At 35.1% G+C, this 22,261-nt stretch overlaps 1 protein-coding gene across 2 annotated transcripts; it reads right to left on the bottom strand.

Annotated features, from left to right (window-relative positions):
• Positions 1 to 5,332: 5,332 nt before the first annotated feature.
• LOC123556581 (sequestosome-1-like) lies at positions 5,333 to 22,229 on the bottom strand. Of its 2 annotated transcripts, none has more exons than XM_053542841.1 (8): positions 22,099 to 22,229; positions 21,246 to 21,433; positions 17,890 to 17,991; positions 15,355 to 15,647; positions 14,789 to 14,909; positions 12,924 to 13,357; positions 12,203 to 12,488; positions 5,333 to 11,947 (listed from the first exon to the last, which is right to left on the bottom strand). In XM_053542841.1, exons 2-8 carry the CDS (start codon positions 21,424 to 21,426, stop codon positions 11,775 to 11,777), a joined length of 1,590 nt encoding a protein of 529 aa, XP_053398816.1. In that variant the 5' UTR covers positions 21,427 to 21,433; positions 22,099 to 22,229; the 3' UTR covers positions 5,333 to 11,774. The 2 variants fall into 2 exon arrangements, with proteins under 2 accessions (XP_053398816.1, XP_053398818.1); XM_053542843.1 differs by having other exon boundaries at positions 21,960 to 22,100.
• Positions 22,230 to 22,261: the final 32 nt, after the last annotated feature.

Here is a 22,261-nt window from a genome sequence, read left to right as displayed (position 1 = left end):
ATGATATCTAGGTCAGGTTTGTAACTGGGTCATGTGCGGTCAAAAACTAGGTCAGTAGGTCGAAAAATAGAAAAACCTTGTGACCTCTCTAGAGGCCATATTTTTCACGAGATCTTCATGAAAATTGGTGAGAATGTTCACCTTGATGATATCTAGGTCAAGTTTAAAAGTGGGTCACGTGCCTTCAAAAAGTAGGCCATTAGGTCAAATAATAGAAAAACCTTGTGACCTCTCTAGAGGCCATATTTTTCAATGGATCTTCATGAAAATTGGTCAGAATTTTTTATCTTGATGATATCTAGGTCACATGTGCTCAAAAACTAGGTCACTATGTCAAATAAAAGAAATAATGACGTCATACTCAGTTCAACACTGGGTCATGTGGGGATAGGTGAGCGATTCAGGACCATCATGGTCCTCTTGTTTATATTGTTCCGACATGCACAATTTTGTACCGATCGTCAGAGGATGCCAGCCGTTTATAAAAAGGTGACCCCAAAATGATATATAACAAAAATTCTCTTTTGGGGTTTAATTGTTGTTGCTGCTTGATATTATTTTCTGTGGATACACAATAAAAATAAAAATATATTACATAACAAATGCTTATGGGGATGTCTTTTTTCTTAAATACAGTTGCTGAGCATGTTGATCTTGCATTTTTGAACGACGGTCGAATAATGATAACCTATGAAAAGCATATGATGGTATAATGATATGGTTATCATATGAAAAATCATATGAATTACATATGATAGACATTTCGTATGAGAATCATATCTGGAGTGGTGACATTGCCTGTATTTGACATGAACAGTTTTGATTGTTGATCTACGATCGCTGACCTGGGACTACATTAAATGTCGATCTACGACCTGAACATTTTTGAATGTTGATCTTCGATCTTGACATTTTCGAATGTTTACCTAATTGCAGACATGAGCTACATTGGATGTTAATCTTTGACCTGGACATTTTTGAATGTTGATCTATGCTTACATTGGATGTTGATCTTCGACCTGGACATTTTGGAATGTTGATCTACGATTGCATGCCTGAGCTTACATTGGATGTTGATCTACGACCTGAACATTTTTGAATGTTGATCTACGATTGCAGACCTAAGTTAACATTGAATACATTTTTTAATGTTTATCTACGATTGCAGACCTGAGCTTATATTGAAAGTAAATCTTCGACCTGAACATTTTTGAATGTTGATCTACACTCAACAAAATTCCTAATCGGTCAGTTTATATTGTATTACTATTTTGTTAATATTAATGCATGTATTTACACGAAATTTAACATTCCGACATTTGAATAGGTACTGCAGCTAATTATTGATTTATTTTTGACCGATTCACGGCCAAAGTAACCGCATTAGGCGTTTTGACCGATACAGCATATTTTGCACGTGCAGGGCATATGCACCAATATGCACGTGTTAATGAACACTTTTGGCATTACTGACGAAAGTCCTACTAGAAAACACATATCATCATGAAAACGACACAAGAGCAACGCGCCCGGGCTGTCGAAATTATACAACAAAATTCGAAATCGGTCATTTCAATGAATTGTACTTGGGTTAAATGTCGCCAAAAGAGCGCGAATGGTAGATAACCAACGATTGAAGGTTCTTGTAAACGGAAATAACGTTAAAAACAGAAATAACTATCAAAGTAACAGCTACAAACAAATTATATCAGAATTCTTTTGAAATTGCAGAAATAATTACACACGTGTCGTAAACGTGTCCCGGCTAGCAACATTCCGACAGCTCGATCGCGTTGCTTTTGTGTCAATTTCATCGTGATATGTGTTTTCTAGTAGGACTTTCGTCAGTAATGCCAAAAATGTAAACGAACACGTGCAAGTTGGTGCACATGCCCTGCACGTGCCAAATACCCAATATTAGTCAAAACGCCTAATGCGGTTACCTTGGAAGCGAGTCGCAAAAAATAAATTAATAATTAGCTGCAGTACCTTTTCAAATGTCGGCATGTGAAATTTCATGTAAATACATGCATTAATATTAACATAATAGTAATACAAATATAAACTGTTGTGTGTACGATTGCATGCCTGAGCTTACACTGGATGTTGATCTACGACCTGAACATTTTTTTAATGTTGATCTACAATTGCAGACCGGAGTTAAGATTGAATATTAATCTACGACCAATACATTTTTGAATATTGATCTACGATTGCAGACCTGGGTCAACACTCAAATGCTGACTTTATCAAAAAGTCAAATGTTGAGTACAACTTATACATTTTTTAACCTTTAGCCTGCTAAATTTCTAAAATGGACTGGTCCATCATTCAATTTGGGCAATACCATTTATTATTCAAAGGGGAGTTCACTGAAAATTTACAGACTGAATAGCAAACAGTGCAGACCATGATCAGCCTGCACAGATGTCTGCACTGGTCGCAAAGGCAAAATCACTTGCCACCAGCAGGCTAAAGGTTAATCTACCACCTGTGCTTAGTTGAAAATTGAATGTCGATCTACGATTGTCGGTCACAAAATCGACTTCACGTAGCTCCATTTCCTTTGGTCATTTGCTTCTGTTTGAATAGTTTCAGAAAAAAGTCGATTTTCACTTTTTTCCATCTTGGCTAAGTAAAAATGTAATTGAACCCTATCATATTGAACGGTTTTACGGCCTGTATGGCAACATGTTGCACAGCTTGATCATGTGATCACATGTTTCTGAGTCATGTGAAAAAATAAATTATACACCCGATCATATTTAAGCAAAAATACGATTTATAGCACGGCAATGTTCACAGATTTGTATATCATGAAAAGAACAGTATAAAATCCAGTTAGTAGCAAGACAAGTTGTTCGGTGTTGGTATTTCAGACTACTTTGTTTTACCTCCCACAAGATTCTAGCAATTTCATTGAGTAAAAGGTGATCACATGACCCTGTAGATTCCTGTGAAGGGTCAGTAGATTTTCATGTCGTTCTAGTCGATAAAACACATTAATTATAGGGTTTGTTAGTGACCCTCCACGGGAATATGTTAAATAGGCCTAGAGGACTCGGCTAACGCCTCCCCCACCCACCACCTCACCCCCATTTATCATACTGATCCTACATATTTCCGTGGGGGGTCACTAACAAATCCAATGATTAATAGTATTTTGCTCATTTTTTCACAGTTTGATAGCAGTTTGTGTACCTGTTGGAAGGAAATCAAAGCGGCTTTTAAAGGTGATTCATGTGGCGGACATGAAAATACTGTAAAAATACAGCTTTTGGTCTTCTTGTTTATAATGCTGTCATTCAAATCACTTGTACCTATGACCTCGGTATGTCAAATATTCTTACCAGCGGTCATAATAAATAGGCCTCTTCTTTCCCATCAGACAGTTCACCTGCATACGCGGAATGGCTTGCGAAAAATAAAAATACCTTGAAGGTCAGGTAACTTATTGTTTTCAGAAGCAGATAAGCTCAACGGTCGTCAGCTGAGATAGCAGAAAATGTTTTCAGATGTTACGGGCCTAAATTGTTGTAGAAGAGCCTGACTGACTGGATGTATGAGGACGGTAGCTTTCTTGAGAAAACAAACATGTAGGAATCAGTTCCAGGCATGTAACAGAATAGTCCACTGTTGTAAGGAGAAAATAACTTTTTCGTTAAAACTTGAGGAACAATTGCTTTGATATTTAGTATAAGTTTCACAATATATACCGACGATTTGTCCAGATAGAGGGGCGGTTACGCTCATACTTTTCATTGTCTTTAATAGTGCCAGTCAGGATTTGAAAATACAGGGCAACTTGCATTAAGATACCTCATAAGGGAAATGCAAAAATCAGTCTCAAAACACAAATGTTCAATAATTTATCCTTTCACAACATAAAAATGAATTGTAACTGGCCTCTGAATAAAAGTGGTGTCTTAACACACGTGGTCTTTCGAGCAGGTTTGAATGTAGTCCTTTCAAAGACATTTACTACTGAGAAACATGTACAAAACTCGATCCATGCAGTACAATTTAGGCTGCAACTCATTAGGAGTCCTAGCTATACATCCTTAAAGTTTCCCTCCACGTTAACTTCATAATCCAAAGTAACTCCGCAACTCTGAAAATACTACAAATCTTATACATAGCCCGACAGTCAGGAAGTCGAACCATTCCTTTTGCCATAAATTGTAAGAAGCCTATAAAACGAAATTTGCGGTGGAGAAGAGAATAGTTCCTAAGAGATTATTCGCTTGTATCGGCGGCTACTTTAGATTACGTGGATGCACTGCTGATCAAGTACAACTATAGCATTGTCATAAAAAATAACAAAAAGCTATACATTTTACATTCTATTGTTGGTCACTTGTTTCAAATATTTTTCCGAGAGGATTCATTTTTATACGCCCGTCTCTGAAAGAGCGGGGCGTATTATGTGAACACCCGTGGCGGGCGGACGGCGGCGGGTGGGCGGTCGGCGTCCAAAAGCATGTCCGCTCTCTAAGTCAAACAGTTTTCATCCGATCTTCACCAAACTTGGTGACAATGTTTGTGGGCATAATATCTCGGCCAAATTCGATAACCAGCAAAATCGCCCGACACAGTCACACTTGAGTTATGGCCCTTGAATTATTCAAAATCTGCAATTTTAGCCTTGTCCGCCATCTAAGTCAAACAGTTTTCTTCTGATCTTCACCAAATTTTGTGACAATTTTTATGGGCATAATATCTCGGCTAAGTTCGATAACCAGCAAATTTCCCGAGGCACTCTTGAGTTATGGCCCTTGACTTACTGAAAATTTGCAAATTTAGCCTTGTCCGCCCTCTAAGTTAAACAGTTTTCATCCGATCTTCACCAAACTTAGTGACAATGTTTGTGGGCATAATATCTCGGCCAAGTTTGATAACCAGCAAAATCACCCCAGGCACTCTTGGATTAAGTCCCTTGAATTAGGCCAAATTCGATGACGGACGTATTTTGTGACAGTCTGCCACTCTTGTTCTATATGTATCTAATATTTGTCACCATTAAGTATAGATCTAGTTAGTGATTGTAACTACAGCTGAAAACGCATCCGTTTACCGAAAACATTGCTGACCTTTAAATTGTGTTCGTTTCCGTATCTTTTTACAGCCCCCATTACTCTTGAAGGATTTTCCATAATGGGATGACATGCTAAAAAAGCAAGTTTCAGATATATTGGTTCAATGTCAAGGTCATCATAAGTAAACTAATGGGCATGCGTGCAGTATTTCATATTCTGTAAATTGCCTGTTTATTGAAACAAGTTAAGATTGATGTAATGTTATTACTGCTGCATATAAACATACAAAAAGACAATGACTTCCAACAATTTATTCCCAAACAATCATGCAAAACAGTACAAAACAAAATAAAGATATCAATATATGAAAGTATTTAACAGCAGTCAAAGAAAGAGACAACCTGTGTCACTTCTAAAAGACTCATAGAATAAGAGAACTCCTGAAGTAAATAATTCGCGAAACCTTTACAAAACATTCTTCCAACATGGATTACTTTTTTTCTCTGATGTGACCAATTTCTTTAGCTATTAATCTAACCAGTTCAATTCTCTTGTCTTGAAACCTATTCACAAGCCTGTAAACATTTTCGTGGAAATAAAAAATAATAAAATGGAATAAAGTTGTCATGATCTGATTCTTTTTCCGAATCAACTTTAAATGAAATAAAATAATCAAAGGCCTGAATGGCCTGAGTCGGCTAATGATTGATGTACTGACAGTATAGTCTACCAGTTTCAGTTTGTTTTTAGTTTTTTTCTTAAAATTTCATAACACAGCTCGATATTTACCCAAAATATTATATCCGGATACGATTACACTTTTCTCCAGTTTGAACAATATATTTTACAAATTGTGATGATACGAAGACATTTAGCAGCAATTGGCAGTATCTGACATTGAAGTTTACGGTTAAATTACCTCTTATTTAAATCTTTTCATAAAAAAGTTGTTTCTTTTCGCCAAACATAGACGATCTACTTTCGATTTCAAAAACTACAAGAAAATACAATTTAATGTTTCGCCGATTTGTTTATTTCTCGAAAAATAAGAATTAAAATCATTTTTAATATCAATAGTAACTAAACAAACCAGTAAGAGCTTCTTCTCCCGATAATTTATCCGTTTACTGACTGCAAAATTCAACCCACGCAAAGTTTATAGAAATCATACGATGCGTGTTTACGTTCAATGTGGGAGAATTAAGGCTGATCGGCTATGTTACCTAACGCATCCAGACGATTCAGATTTTGTTTTTAAAAAAGCATTGTGTGCGTTTCTGTAATTTTATATACGTTTTTATACGCTTAGAAATTATTAGACATGCGTATTTGCATTATTTCTATACGTTTTACGCTAATACGCATCTTATCTGGAGCCCTGCTGGAACTATTTTTTGTCTTTCGCTGGATGTTACCCAAGATCTGTAAGCCTGCGCAATTCTTAAAATGCACATTTATGCTTAATGAGTTACATTCGAGAATTGCACAATTACAAGTCATAAATATGACAGATTACATCGTATATTGGTCATAGCAAAGGGAATTGACACAACTTAATTTATTCATGCAGTGAACTGTTTGAAATTTGAGAAATCTAATGGAACTACATCCCTTCACATGTTATTCGGTCCGTTTAGAGAATCGTTGGATAGCAAGGACTCGTCAAAAGGCTTTCAGCCTTTAGCCGACTCAAAAATCAAAGAAATGTATTGAATGTGTCTTTTTATCATTTTATTTGACAGATTCTTCAAAAACTCTTAACACAACACATTTATAGCAGTTTCAACTAATTATGAGTAAAACCATCAAAACTTTACATGAAAAACAGTAAAATAATATTGGCAAAACTATTAATTGTTCACAGATGGAAAGAAAGCAAGATACACATTATATAAATAAATAAAAAACAAGAGGGCCAAGATGGCCCTAGGTCGCTCACCTGAGAAACACACCATAACAGTGTAAACATGTTTGACCTAGTGATTTCATGGGAAAAAATATTCTGACCAATTATCATTAAAATTGAAGCAAAAAATCTTGAGTATAAGTAAGTATTTTCTTTGATTTGTCCTAGTGACCTAGTTTTTGATCCCAGATGACCCATATATGAACTTGACCTAGATTTCATCAAGGCTAACATTCTGACCAAATTTCATAAAGATGAATTGAAAAATACAGCCTCTATCGCATACATAAGGTTTTTCTTTGATTTACCTAGTGACCTAGTTTTTAACCCCAGACTACCCATCTTCCAACTTGACCTAGATTTCATCAAGGCAATCATTCTGACCAAATTTTATGAAAATCCAGTGTAAAATGTAGCCCCTTATGCACACACAAAGTTTTTCCTTGATCTGACCTAGTGACCTAGTTTTTAAACCCAGATGACCCATATTCGAACTTGGCCTAGATTTCATCAAGGCTATCATTCTGACAAAATTTCATGAAGATCAGTTGAAAAATACAGCCTCTATCGCATACACAAGGTTTTTCTTTGATTTGACCTAGTGACCTACTTTTTGACCCAGATGACCCATATTCAATCTTGACCTAGATTTCATCAAGGCAATCATTCTGACCAAATTTCATGAAGATTAATTGAAAAATACAGCCTCTATCTCATACAGAAGGGTTTTCTTTGATTTGACCTAGTGACCTACTTTTTGACCCCAGATGACCCATAATCAAACTCAACTTAGATTTTATCAAGGCAATCATTCTGACCAAATTTCATGAAGATCAATTGAAAAATACAGCCACTATCACATACAGAAGGATTTTCGTTGATTTGACCTAGTGACCTACTTTTTGATTCCAGATGATCCATAATCAAACTCAACTTAGATTTCATCAAGGCCATCATTCTGACCAAATTTCATGAAGACTAATTGAAAAATACAGCCACTATCGCATACAGAAGGGTTTTCTTTGATTTGACCTAGTGACCTACTTTTTGACCCCAGATGACCCATAATCAAACTCAATTTAGATTTCATCAAGGCTATCATTCTGACCAAAGTTCATGAAGATCAATTGAAAAATACAGCCTCTATCTCATACACAATGTTTTTCTTTGATTTGACCTAGTGACCTACTTTTTGATCCAAGATGACCCATATTCAAACTTGACCTAGCTACTTTTTGATCCAAGATGACCCATATTCAAACTTGACCTAAACTTCATCAAGGCAATCATTCTGACTAAATTTCAGGAAGATCAATTGAAAAATATAGCCTCTATCGCATACACAAAGTTTTTCTTTGATTTCACCTAGTGACCTAATTTTTGACCCCAGATGACCCATATTCAAACTTGACCTAGATTTCGTTTAATGCAATCACTCTGGCCAAATTTTATGAAGATCAATTGAAAACTAGAGATGCTTTTGAGAAAAGCACATGTCTCCCACAACTGCCCCTATGAAAAATGTTAGTTTCTCTAGATGTTTTAGACGAGTGGATCCAATTAGATGGTCTGGATGAGTGGATCCAATCAGTAATTCAAGGGCCATAAATCAAAAGTGCCTGGGCGGATTTGGCTAGTTATCACACATTTTGTTCAAGTTTGGTGAAGATCGGATGAGAAATGTTTGACTTAGAGAGCGGACAAGAGTAAACAGACGGATTTTTTCGGTAATTCAAGGGCCGTACCTCTAAAATGCCTGGACCGATTTGGCTAGTTATCGAACTTGGCTGAGGTCTCATGGTCAAACACATTTTGTTCAAGTTTGGTGAAGATCGGATGAGAAATGTTTGACTTAGAGTGCGGACAAGAGTAAAAAGGCCGATTTTTCGATAATTTAAGGGCCATAACTCCAAAATGCCTGGGCAGCTTTGGCTAGTTATCGAACTTGGCCGAGGTCTCATGGTCAAACACATTTTGTTCAAGTTTGGTGAAGATCGGATGAGAAATGTTTGATTAAGAGTGCAGACATGAGTAAAAAGGCCAATTTTTTGATAATTCAAGGGCCGTAACTCCAAAATGCCTGGACCGATTTGGCTAGTTATCGAACTTGGCCGAGATCTCATGGTCAAACACATTTTGTTTAAGGTTGGTGAAGATTGGATGAGAAATATTCGAATTAGAGTGCGGACAAGAGTAAAAAGACCGATTTTTGGTAATTCAAGGGCCATAACTCCAAGACGCCTGGACCAATTTGGCTAGTTATCGAACTTGGCTGAGGTCTTATGGTCAAACACATTTTGTTCAAGTTTGGTGAAAAGCTGATGAGAAATGTTTGACTTAGAGTGCGGACAAGCTTTATGACAGACACACACACAGACAGACTGGAGTAAATCAATATGTCTCCCACACCACTTTGTGGTGGGAGACATAAATACAGCCTCTATCGCATACACAAGGTATTTCTTTGATTTGACCTAGTGACCTACTTTTTGACCCCAAACCACCCATTTTCAAACTTGGCCTAGATTTTATTAAGGTTATCATTTTGACTTGATTTCAGGAAAATCAATTGAAAAATACAGCCTCTATCGCATATACAAGCTTTTCCTTTGATTTGACCTAGTGACCTACTTTTTGACCCCAGATGACCCATATTCAAACTTGACCTAGATTTCATCAAGGCAATCATTCTGACCAAAATTCATGAAGTTTAATTGAAAAATACAGCCTCTATCGCATACACAAGGTTTTTCTTTGATTTGACCTAGTGACCTAGTTTTTGACCAAGATGACCTATTTCCAAACTCGGCCTAGATTTCATCAAGGTAATCATTCTGACCAAAATTCATGAAGATTAATTGAAAAATACAGCCTCTATCGCATACACAAGGTTTTTCTTTGATTTGACCTAGTTTTTGACCCCAGATGACCCATTTTCGAATTCGGCCTAGATTTTATCAAGGTCATCATTCTGACCAAAATTCATGAAGATTAATTGAAAAATACAGCCTTTATAGCATACACAAGGTGTTTCTTTGATTTGACCTAGTTTTTGAACCCAGATGACCCATTTTCGAACTCGGTCTAGATTTCATCAAGGTGATCATTCTGACCAAATTTCATGAAGATCAGTTGAAAAATACAGCCTTTATCGCATACACAAGCTAAATGTTGACAGATGACAGACAGACAGACGACAGATGACGGACATTGAGTGATCAGAAAAACTCACCTAAAAAAAAGTAATAATCACAGCAGTCCCAGTAAAAAATCTTTTAGAATTACATAAAATCCCTTAAAGTCTGAAATTCTATAATGTCATTAGTAAAACAAATATTGAATTACTAGACACATGAAATAGTTTATTCATATACTGAAAATTTTTTTTTCCTCGGCAAAAAGTACAGAGCAAAACCAACTGATCAAACTTCAGAGAGGTATATACAATGGTGCTAAGGACTAAGTCTGGTGAATATGTATCAAATTGTTCATGAGAAGACTGAGTTATTTAGTGTTTTTTTCTCTATTTTCAGTTATGTGGGTCTAAAAGATGGGGTAAGGTGAAAGCATTTGAAAAAACTTGAGAGTGGCTCACACACAGATGCTACAGGCCAAGTTTTGTAACGATCAATCAAGCATTTCATTTGAAGAAGTTGTTAAAAACTGTTTCTTTTTCCAAATCTGTGGCCCCTAAAGGGAGCAAGAGGAACCATTTGCACAAATCTACAAACAAAGTTAAAATGAGCTAGAAAAATCTCTTAGTGTTTTAGTCACACATACCGGTAATAACATTAATGCAAAAGAAGTTTAAATGTACTTTTTACCATACTCATGCAATATAAACTGACAAATATAAGATTTATGATTTCAGCATTTTATAGACACTGCTTTCTACTAATTATATTGTGAGGTATACCTTCAGATGTGCACATGTACATTTTTTGTTTACTTTGCAAAGCTACTTATTGAAAATATCTTACAAAAGGCGTGTTCAAATACACATTTACACTGAACCCCGCCCATCGTGGAACACCTGAAAATGGAAACACATAAACAAATGTTGGAGACCTTGAAATTGTTTCTTTTATTTTATTACAAAAATACTTCTTTAGGAAAATAACTGATTTTTTTCTGTTCAAATTTGCTAAAAGGATTAAACCTGATGCTTCTAAAACTTCACAAGGAAAATAAATTCTGGTTTTGACCACTATTAGAACTTCAAACTAGAACTCTGCATATTGACCTCCCAAAATTTTAAACACTGCTCAAATTCAAATTACCTTCTAGCAGAGCTAAATAAGGCAGAAAGTAATTTAAGGTTGTTAAAGAAAAAATACAAATAATTGGTTAAAAATCTGATTAAAAAATGACATTTTTCCAAAATACAGAAATGCTTAAAATGACTGCATCAAAATATTTTTACAGTTACAAAATAATATAACAAATAATCTAATCACCATATAATAGCAAAAATAAAATAAATGCCCTTTCTTAAAGAGAAAGTATAATCTTAATATATCTTAGCAAGAACCAGAAGAAAGACATCAAAAACAAAACAAAGAATAAGCCTAAGGATTGTTAATATTAACTCAAATACAAAATTAAATACAAGAAAAGCATGCAATATAAAATATAACAATGTGATAAAACCAATAGCATCCATAACAGATTATTATAACTAAAAAATTTACCAACCCCTATAACACTGTACTTATGAATGTCAAGCTAAAAAGCAAAAGTAATCAATTCTGCATTCACTATTTTCTGTGTGGGGTAAATCTTTCTGTTCTTCATGTATGCACCTGTAACAAGCAGCTACAGCCAGACATCCATTAAGCCATATATCCTCCGTTTGTTTCACGTGCACGTCCAGGCTGGGGCTTGATAGCATCTAGTACCTGAATGATGTCTCCATTCTTGTCTTCGAGAAGTCTTGTTAACCAACCGCCATCATTGTTGAAACCCATCGCCATCATCTGCTGAAGAGCTTCAGCCACCCTCGGATCTGAAATTCATTATTTCAAACTATTGAGTGGCTGGTACCATCACATCACATTAGACAACAAAGGTAAAAATGAACATACTACAGTATAATATTTTTTACCGACACCTTGCAAAATCATCACAGAGAGTGTATGCCTCACCAGAGAACCAACACATAACCCAACAGTTTGTAATCTTATACTCTATCTACTGAGCCAACCTGGCAACTAAAAGTAAAGGCTGATTTAATGTTAAATACAGTAGCAGAAAAACATACTAGATGGTGGATAGAAGATCTGTGGAGGTATCTGAAACTGCACAGTCTGTGTGCGAGTTGTGCCGCTTTGTGCCTTGGTAGAACCAGTCCGTGTGCCTGATGTAGTGACGGCTTGACCAGCACCTTGTTCAGCAGGTTCCTGCACTGGGGCTGACTGTACTGGACTAGGTGGATGTGGCTCACTTGCTGGGGCTAGTTCTGGGCCACCATTAGGGGCTACATTAAGCAGAAGCCAGGAGTTATCACCCTCTTCAGTCCTTCTGTCTCTGTTATCATGCTGAATGTCCTGGAAGGAAATAATTCAACATAAATATTTTACTAACTGCCTTTCTTTTCTAATAGTTTCCTTACATCTACTTTTTGCAAATTTCAGCACCATTTGCGCTACATTTCAATTGAATTATTGCGCTGGCGCAAGTTAATTCGATTAATTTGTGACTGTTTTTCTTACAATTATTGATTTTTCCTTATGATATAAATAAAATCTGTAAAACATTGAAATCTGACTCTGCAGTCTGACCTGCAGTTATTTTGATGACTGAAACACAAACTGATTCATGACAAATGATCAAAACAACCCCAAATATGGAATTAAATTGATGTACATGATGAAATGTTCTTTCCTTGAAAACCAGTATTAAATTGACAGAATTTGTCTGTTCCTGGCCACAAAGCTATGTTCTCTTCTTGCAAAATGGTATAAAATAAACAGAAATCTTACCAGTCTGGCTGGTTCTGGTGGTTGTCTGTCATTCTCAAACTCACAAACAGCTGGTTCCTGGCTTGGATCAGCTTGAACAACGTCCTGACTGGGGTCATCCACCACAATCTGCTCACAAGGGTCATCAAGCACAATCTTCTCTGTAGCACTTGTTATTTCTTCTGTAGAACTCTCTTCTGCTGTAACATTCTGACCTTCATTTGACCTTTCTGCTTCCTTGTCATTGCCAGCTGTAAGATCTATAACCACTTCATCTTTCTTTGTACTAGCAGAGTCATTCTTGGCAGCCTGTTCAGATCTGGGTGAACATTTTGACGGTGAAAATTTTCTGGGTGAACATTTTCCGGGTGAACCCATGCTCCTATTTCGCCACTGTCCCCGCCCTCGTGCTCCATTCCTGGGAGAAACAGCAGGACACATATACGGAGAACCCTCTAAAAAGGTAACAGAATTATATTAGTGTTAACCTCTTTAAATCAGTCTTGAAATTTATATCTTGGAAGTATTTTATCAAGAATTTTAATTTTCATAACTTTGCAATATTCACCACTAGCGTCATTTGCTTTCAAAACCACATGACTAAAACAGTCTTTGAGTGGCTGTAAAAATAAGCCATCTAAATTTTCATTTTTCATTTTTTACAGGGTTTATCCTACAATTCTATTTGACTTGTATTTACTCTGAGTTTTGAGATATAAGGTTTTTATATATATTCTGTATAAAATGTTAAACATTAGGAATATTAGTCATTATATAATGCACTATATAGTAAGGGTGTTAACATATGAAATAAGAGTTCACATCCCCTTTTAATACTCGTGTTTGACACAATACAGACCTTAAATGAAAAAGGAAGAGCCAGACACTGTGCAATACATTTAATATTAGCACTGTACAGTTATGTTGTGTTTTATTTAAGTTATTTTCGTTTGTTCCCTTGATTAAATTATCAGGGTTGCTTCCCTTGATTATTCTCGACGTAATGTGTTTGTGCACACGTAGACAGCTTTCTCAGCATCAATTAGACTACATAAATCTTCATTAAAGATTCATTAAGATTGTGATTTACTTCTGTATAGCATTTTCACAATGACATAAGAAAGCATTCTGTTAACAACTATGAAAAGTAAGTAATTTAGTTAAAACACATCAATACTATACAGTCCTATACTGTATGGTATTACCTGAGCAGGGTTTATTGATATTTCTAACACTACCCAAATCATTTCCCTATTAAACAAAGAAGACTGAAACTGTGTGTTATTATGCAAAACACAGTTTGTACGTCACAATTATTATGTCATACCGTCCAACGTCACAACAGCGTGTCGGAAAAGAAAACCACACAATATTTGGTGAATATTTCAAAGATGTAGATAATATACCTTGATAATGTGTTAGAATCAAAATCATATATCTCATTTAGTCATTGTTTGTCGTTTAGATGCATATCATTATACCACTTGTGCTGCACCCTAGTGACATACATTCCTACACATCTTAACTCCAAATAATAATTTTATTCAACGACAAATCACTAAATGAGATATAATATTTCTTAAATGTACATTGTATAAGTGTAGTGGCCATAATTTTTATTAAAACCTTCCTTTATGTTAAAAAAGCTGTTTTTAGTTCTTTTGATTTCCACAGCATTTCCTATTACTTAATAAAATTTTGATAGTTATAAGGCTAATTGTTCTAAACAAGCATTAATCAGGACATCGTTTACAGCTTTTGATTGAAGCAGTAGGAACATAAACAAACTTTCTATCAACATGAGAATTTACTTATTCATTGTTGAGAAAGATTTGTCTGTCTTAACAATTTCTGGTATTATTCAGAAGGAAGGAATCCTAATATACCTGGTGGTGAGAGCTCGTCATCTGGGGAGTCTTGTTCCATTGGACAACCTGGCGTGTTCTCACTATGCCAACGTCTCATAAACCGTCTCATCCAACGTCGAAAATGGGGTGGAGGGGCAAACTGTAAAAAGGGTAATAATCTATTAATAATAAATAACTGTAAAATCATTAACATATGTGACTGAATTACTTTTGTGGATCTTGTGGTTAAATCCCTGAGAAAAAGTAAAACTGTCAACCATTTTATCTCCAAAAGGTTATTCCACAGTTCAAATCCTCACAGAGTAACTGTTTTGACCAAAACCACGAAATTTCATGCCCATGAAATTAAACGATTTTACATAAAAATACACTGACAAAAAAGACACTATATTAGAATCTTTACAGAGTGTCTGAGATGTGCTTCCATATTTTTTTTTAATTTCCATTTTTCAACCTTTTCTCTGAAAAATACTGAGGCAGCTACACCACTGAAATATTCATTTGAGACACAAACAGCAATTCCCTTTTCATATTCACAGTTAAAAGTTACTGGTTTAAACTGAAATTAGGAATTTTATTTTTACCTCTCCATGACCTCCTGGGCTCGCAAAACGACCATGTCGATGCATTCCATGACCTCTATGTGGTGGAACTGCATAAAATGGAGCACGGCTAGGTTTGTTTATCTTCATCATATTATGCTCCGGATGAGTTCCCTTCTGTTCACAGACAGTACAAAGGTCATAGTCGTCACATTCCATACACTTGTACCGGATTCCCTTCACTAAACCATTACATCCATCACATATAACACCTTGATGTACCTTGCCATGGGCTTCTTGTGTTTGTTGCACTGTGCTAGTACTACTGGCAGTTTCTGTAAATTACATCAAAACTAGAAATTGCTTTTGTAAAAAGCGCATGTCTCCCCCAATGCAAAGTCCTATAGGCAAGAAGTCAATAGGGGTCAGGAGCGAAAGTCAAAGAGACACTGATGGTTGGCTGCAATAGGGATCATCTACTTGGCATGTCTAGTCATCCCACTAAATTTCAACACTCTTGGCCTAGTGGTTCTCAAGTCACTGTTCAGGCTCCTGTGACCTTGACCTTTGATCAAGTGACCTCAAAATAAATAGGGGTCATCTACTCTGCATGTCCAATCATCCTATTAAGTTTCAACATTCTAGGTCAAGTGGTTCTCAAGTTATTTCCAAAAAATGATTTTACATGACCAGGCCCCTGTGACCTTGACCTTTAATAGACTGACCCCAAACTCAATAGGGGTCATCTACTCTGCATGTTCAATCATCCTATGAAGTTTCAACATTCTGGGTCAAGTGGTTCTCAAGTTATTGATCGGAATTGGTTATCAATGTTCAGGCCCCTGTGACCTTGACCTTTAATGGAGTGACCCCAAAAACAATAGGGGTCATTTACTCTGCATGAACAATCATCCTATGAAGTTTCAACATTCTGGGTTGAGAGGTTCTCAAGTTATTGATTGGAAATGGTTTTCCATGTTCAGGCCCCTGTGACCTTGACCTTTAACAGAGTGACCCCAAAATCGTTAGGGGTCATCTACTCTGCATGACCAATCATCCTATGAAGTTTCATCATTCTGGGTCAAGTGGTTCTCAAGTTACTGACCGGAAATGGTTTTCAATGTTCGGGCCCCTGTGACCTTGACCTTTAACAGAGTGACCCCAAAATCGTTAGGGGTCGTCTACTCTGCATGACCAATCATCCTATTAAGTTTCAACATTCTGGGTCAAGTGGTTCTCAAGTTACTGACCGGAAATGGTTTTCAATGTTCAGGCCCCTGTGAACTTGACCTTTAACGGAGTGACCCCAAAATCGATAGGGGTCATCTACTGTGCATGTACAATCATCCTATGAAGTTTCAACATTCTGGGTCAAGTGGTTCTCTAGTTATTGATCGGAAATGGTTTTCAATATTCAGGCCCCTGTGACCTTGACCTTTGACAGAGTGACCCCAAAATCAATAAGGGTCATCTACTCTTCATGACCAATCATCCTATAAAGTTTCAACATTCTGGGTCAAGTGGTTCTTCAGTTATTGATCGGAAATGGTTTTCAATATTCAGGCCCCAGTGACCTTGACCTTTGACGGAGTAACCCCAAAAACAATAGGAGTCGTCTACTCCAGCAGCTCTACAACCCTATGAAGTTTGAAGGTTCTAGGTCAAATGGTTCTCCAGTTATTGCTCGGAAATGAAGTGTGACGTACGGACGGACGAACGTTCCGAAGGATGGACGGACAGGGCAAAAACAATATGTCTCCCCCAGAGGGGGGGAGACATAATAACTAATAACTGTAAGTGTTAATTTTGTTACTTTCTCGTAAAACTGAGTATGTATACACTTCAGTAGCAAGAATTTCTTTATATACAAACATAATATGTTGAATTTTTTCAAGCCATGTATAAGTGTATGAATACTGGTGAATGTCAACCAACTTTTCTGAGTCAAATATGGGCTATAATCTGAATTAATTTCAACCATGAGTTTTCAAACTTACTTATGAATGGACAATGAATGAGAAAGATGTTGCTTGTGAAGTTTCAGTCCAATACATATAGTTGTTATCGAGATATTTGATGGCTGCAGACAAAAACTTTAACCAATGTTCCTAAGTTGAAAAAGGGCCATAAATTGAAATAAAATTTAACCAAGAATTATCTAACTTGATTATTCCAGTAGGTACAATAACTGGGAAACATTGTGTAAAACTTTCAATCCAAACTATGAAACTGTTCTAAGAATCAGCTTGGTTGTTAGTTACATGCAAAATTTCAACAATATTTTCTTAGTTGAAAAGGACCATAATTTGTAAAAAATTTGACCAAAATTTATCTATCTTCGTATTTCAGTAGGTTTGACAACTAGAAAGCCTTGTGCAAAGTTTCAATCCAATACATGCAGACACTGAGGTATGATCTTGCACACAAAACTTAATCCAGGTGTGACGTGGCTGACCATATACAATGATGCTGATACTGAGGTTAAACAATCCTGATGCCCAGGTAATTAGAATAGCTCTCACTATTCTTTGAAATAGTCCAGCTAAAAAGAAAGCTTTAAAATTAACTAAAAATTACCATTTGTTTTGATGTAGATCTTCAAGAGAGAGTCAGATATAAATCCCAGCGCCTCCAACAGTTCTTCATCAGTCGAAAACAAAACCAGGTCTCCATCTGAATCTGTCAAATAAATATAACATCACTGAATTTAAAGATATCCAATGGCCATCTTTCACTAAAATATTTTACATTTAGAAATTTACTTCAAATTAATAAAATCCTCATCAAATGAGTTACTTGTACTAAATATATGAATTGTTTGCATACAGAGCTACATTTATAATTAAATGTCATGAGTGTAAAAGTGTAAAAAAAACAGTCAGTTTTTTTTAGTGGTATTAGACATGTATACTGTGTTTAAATACGGTTGATTAGTAAGTTCCGGATCATGGGGGTTCCAGATCACAGCACTGTGTACACTTACATGATGAAGATAATCATTTAGTTTTTAGCATGAATATTTGCTTCAATAGGGGAAATAACATATTATGTTTAACCTAGTTATTCGATTTTTTAGCACTCGTACATTGTTGCAAATGCGTCAAAACGAAGATTTGCAACATCTCTTTGAAAATGGTGAGATTTTAAACGCGCTACACTGTCCGGAAGGATGGACCCTTATTGTGGTCCCTTTTCGGGAAAATTCAAGCATCAAATACAGTTAATTGACAATCGGTTTCTAAAATAATATACCTATTTATAAGCTGTTCAATTTTCATGTAAAACAATTCTTTCTTTTTATGATTTGGTGATGTTCAAATTTTAATACGTCAAATATCCATCTAATTCTTAACTGTTAAAAGGGGTGCTTACCAAAAAAGATACTGACTATACTGCTAACAGTGCAGACCATGATCAGACTGCTTGGATATGCAGGCTGATCATGATCTACAATGGTCGCAAAGGCAGAATTAATCGTGTCCAGCATGATAACAGTTAAATATAACACTAAGAAATTTTATTCACTGAAAAGTGTCATTTTTACATTACCAGTATGTTAGGAAAGTATATAAACCTATGCAACTTTGGAAATTTCTTTTAAATCTCAAAACAGATAAAATAAAACTGATCTTATTGAAAAAGTCTTACAGCTAGGCTTACAACTAGAGGCGGCTTAGAGTAACAAGCTATACCCAATTTTTCCCTTAAAAAAACTTTATTTTATATTGTATTCTCTTTCTGAGGAAACTGTGTTACAAATTTTATGTTTTTCTTCAAATGTCCGTATATGTGTAGTGAAAGGGGGTCATACCCTCTTAACCATATAATAAGGAGCCCTGAAGGCCCTGTACCGCTCACCTCATCTAGTTTTTACCACAGATAACCTTTTACCTAGCCTGACCTATACAGTTTACGTTTTTCATTCAAACAAACATTCTGACCATCTTTTCTATAAATTAGATAGACCATTAACTAAGTTTTCAATCATTTGATCTAATGACCTAGTTTCAAGCTTGATCTAAATTTTTAGAATAAAGTTGTATGAAGATCAAGTGGAATGATGTGGCCTTTTGAGTGTTAACAAGGTTTTACTATGATTTGACAGTGACCTAGTTTTTGACTTCAAGTAACCCATTTTGAATTTGACCTAGATTTTATACAGACGATATTCTGATGAATTTTGTTTTTGAATATCATGCAGAAAATGTGGCCTCTTATTAGTGAACTTAACAAGGTTTTCTCCAGACTTGATCAAATTATCTAATTTTTTACCTTTGATGACCCACTATCTAACTCATCTGAGACATTTCTGAGGAAAACATTTTGACCAAGTTTCATTAAGATTGGGCTATAAATGTGATCTCTAAGAGTATAACAGTAGAATTGTTGAGAATGTATGACAGACAACAATGGCCACTGGTTTAACAAAAGCTCACTTTTGTGCTCAGATGAGGTAAAAATTAATACTTATAAAATTGAGACATCAAAATTTTCAAAAATCGGCGACGCAGTTCCCAATAGCAGGGAGCATTGTATAACATGCACTAAACTTTAAGTTACAGGGTGTTACCTCTAGCCCATATAATAGGATGTTTAGGACAGCTTGGTAACTTTTTTACTGGCTGCTGGAAGATAACTATAAAACATCATATTATAAAATGAGCCACGCCCATAAGTCAAATGATTAAAGCTAAGTTACCTCTGATGATGGTTAAGGTTTTTCTAAATCATTTTGTAGACTCTTTGCTCAGATTTGTTTTATCTGTTTAGAGATTCAAAAGACCTTTCCAAAAATGTATAGGCATGTATTCCTGCTAAATATGATAAATTCATTTAAGGAGATACAAACCTTTGAAGATTTTAGTGAATAAAATTTTATAAAACGTTATTATACAATTACATCACTTTAAAGTTATACTAGACTCAAATTTCATATTTGAAAACATGAACAAATACTACATATAGTTTATGTAAACATGTTTATTAACAGTACTATGCATTAGGTTAAAAATAGTAATGCTGACATGTATAGCTGAATGCAATATAAATGTGTACTACCACTAAAAACACTGGAAGTGTTTTCAACAATCCACTATTACTGTACGACATTTAATTATGAATGTAGCTCTACATGCACAGTTTTTTTTATATATTTAGTAAAGTTAAATACGTTTATGGAGATTTTCTGCATTGAAGTAAATATCTGAATATGAAATATTTTAGTGAAAGATAGCTATTGGATATCTTTAAATATGTAAAGGTGGTCAATCTCATTTAAGCAACATTTGTTTTCATACATTCTGTTAGACATAAAACTATTACAAACATTGAAATTTACTAAATTTTATTATCATCTCCCTTTAAAGATAATCTTTGACTTACTTTGTCCCTTTAAAGATAATCTTTGACTTTCTTTTGATTTCAACCAAATTTAAGTAGGTTTTGTGATTACCATAAGAGAGTGAATAGGCAGCTGAAGAATAAATTTGTAAACACTAAGACTTGCAAAAACATTTTATATCTCTTAACGATCTCAAAGTCAACTCTTATTCTATCATTCTTGGTGGGTGCAAAAGGGAGGAAATGAAAATTTTCAAACTTTCAGTTACTTGAATTTTGCTAAAATTCTATTCCTTTTTCTTTTTTTTGTCTGTGAAAATTGTAATAAAGTTTTTTTCAATATTGCATATATTTCTTAGTCTAAATATATTTTTGAAAAAATGTTATCTTAATATTGCATATGACTACAAGAATTCGCATCTTTCACCTGTCACTTCTGAGGTATCAAACAGTTCTGATATAAGTTACAAGAAACAGCTATATATTGATCTCTCCTAGTGAGAATAAAAAGAACAAATTAATTGTATCAAATAACTTTGTATGAGTTAAATTTGGATGCACTCTTACATTGAGCAACATGGCATAACCTGTACCTTTCCAGTATAAAGAAAAGTGTCCGTCCCTCAGAGATGGAAAAATCGTTGCAATTTTTCCATTAAGATATAAGAAGCTGCCAACTGTATCTTCAGTAATGTTAAATCGTCTTATTTCATTGATATGATTGTCTGTATCTCCATCCTTCTTCTCCAAGTAACACTTGACTGTCAATGACATATTGTGTCTGAAGTATATACAAATTATAATGTTTTCACAACAGTCAGTTTAAAAAAATAACAATTAAAAATTAAATTAAATTATATAATTATATAATTAAATAAAAATGATTAAAGTAATTAGGTCAACTTGAATTAAACAAATAAAGGTTATTAATCCATATTAAATTTATTTAGTTCAAAAACAATATTGATCAAGTACGGTAAACTGAATAATAATAAAATAGAAAGTTTCTGTTCATAATCTGTAAATATTAAAGCTATATATTCCTTAATTTAATGAACAGCTTTCTACATTGATTGATACTGATAAAATCTAAGAAATTTCTCCATCGATCCATATAATGATACCATACTGTAATCCTTGACACTGCTGGAAATATGTTAATTAACAATAAGTTAGTACATTTTTGTACAGATGCCCTTTGGTGCATAGCCTGCGGCTAGCGTAGCGTAGTACCCTGTCTGTCCTATCTATCAACATATATTCTACCAACATATATATTATGTTGAAACTTTTATCAAAAACCTTACCCAAAGCCAATGTCAAATGCCACTGGCCAGCTGGTAAAATGCCAAATTAATTCAATTAAAACGAATTCCTGAAACAAAACTGAATATCTACACACAAATTGTATGAGTGGTCAAATTAACAGTACTATCACATGCCTACCTGTCAAAATAATAAAGTTTGTTATGCAGTATGATTCACTGTCACAAGCCAATACACAAATCTGTCCATTATGTAGGTCACCGGAACCAGTCTGAACATATATTTATATAACGTCCTTCACCGGGGAATCCTTTCCGGGGTCATATGAATTAATGAGCTCGTG

Source organism: Mercenaria mercenaria, chromosome 5 (genome assembly GCF_021730395.1).
Source record: "Mercenaria mercenaria strain notata chromosome 5, MADL_Memer_1, whole genome shotgun sequence".
NCBI lineage: Eukaryota > Metazoa > Mollusca > Bivalvia > Venerida > Veneridae > Mercenaria > Mercenaria mercenaria.
The sequence above is the reverse complement of the archived record's forward strand: the minus strand, read 5'-3'. Positions and strand labels throughout refer to the sequence as shown.

Excerpts from the sequence above, each read along its gene's own strand:
- LOC123556581 (XM_053542841.1), bottom strand. The coding sequence starts at position 21,426 with ATGTCATTGACAGTCAAGTGTTACTTGGAGAAGAAGGATGGAGATACA. Across the intron at positions 17,992-21,245 it reads CTTTTCTTTATACTGGAAAG|ATTCAGATGGAGACCTGGTT; the intron begins GTACAGGTTATG and ends TTTATTTGACAG. Across the intron at positions 11,948-12,202 it reads GATCTTCTATCCACCATCTA|ATCCGAGGGTGGCTGAAGCT; the intron begins GTATGTTTTTCT and ends AATGAATTTCAG.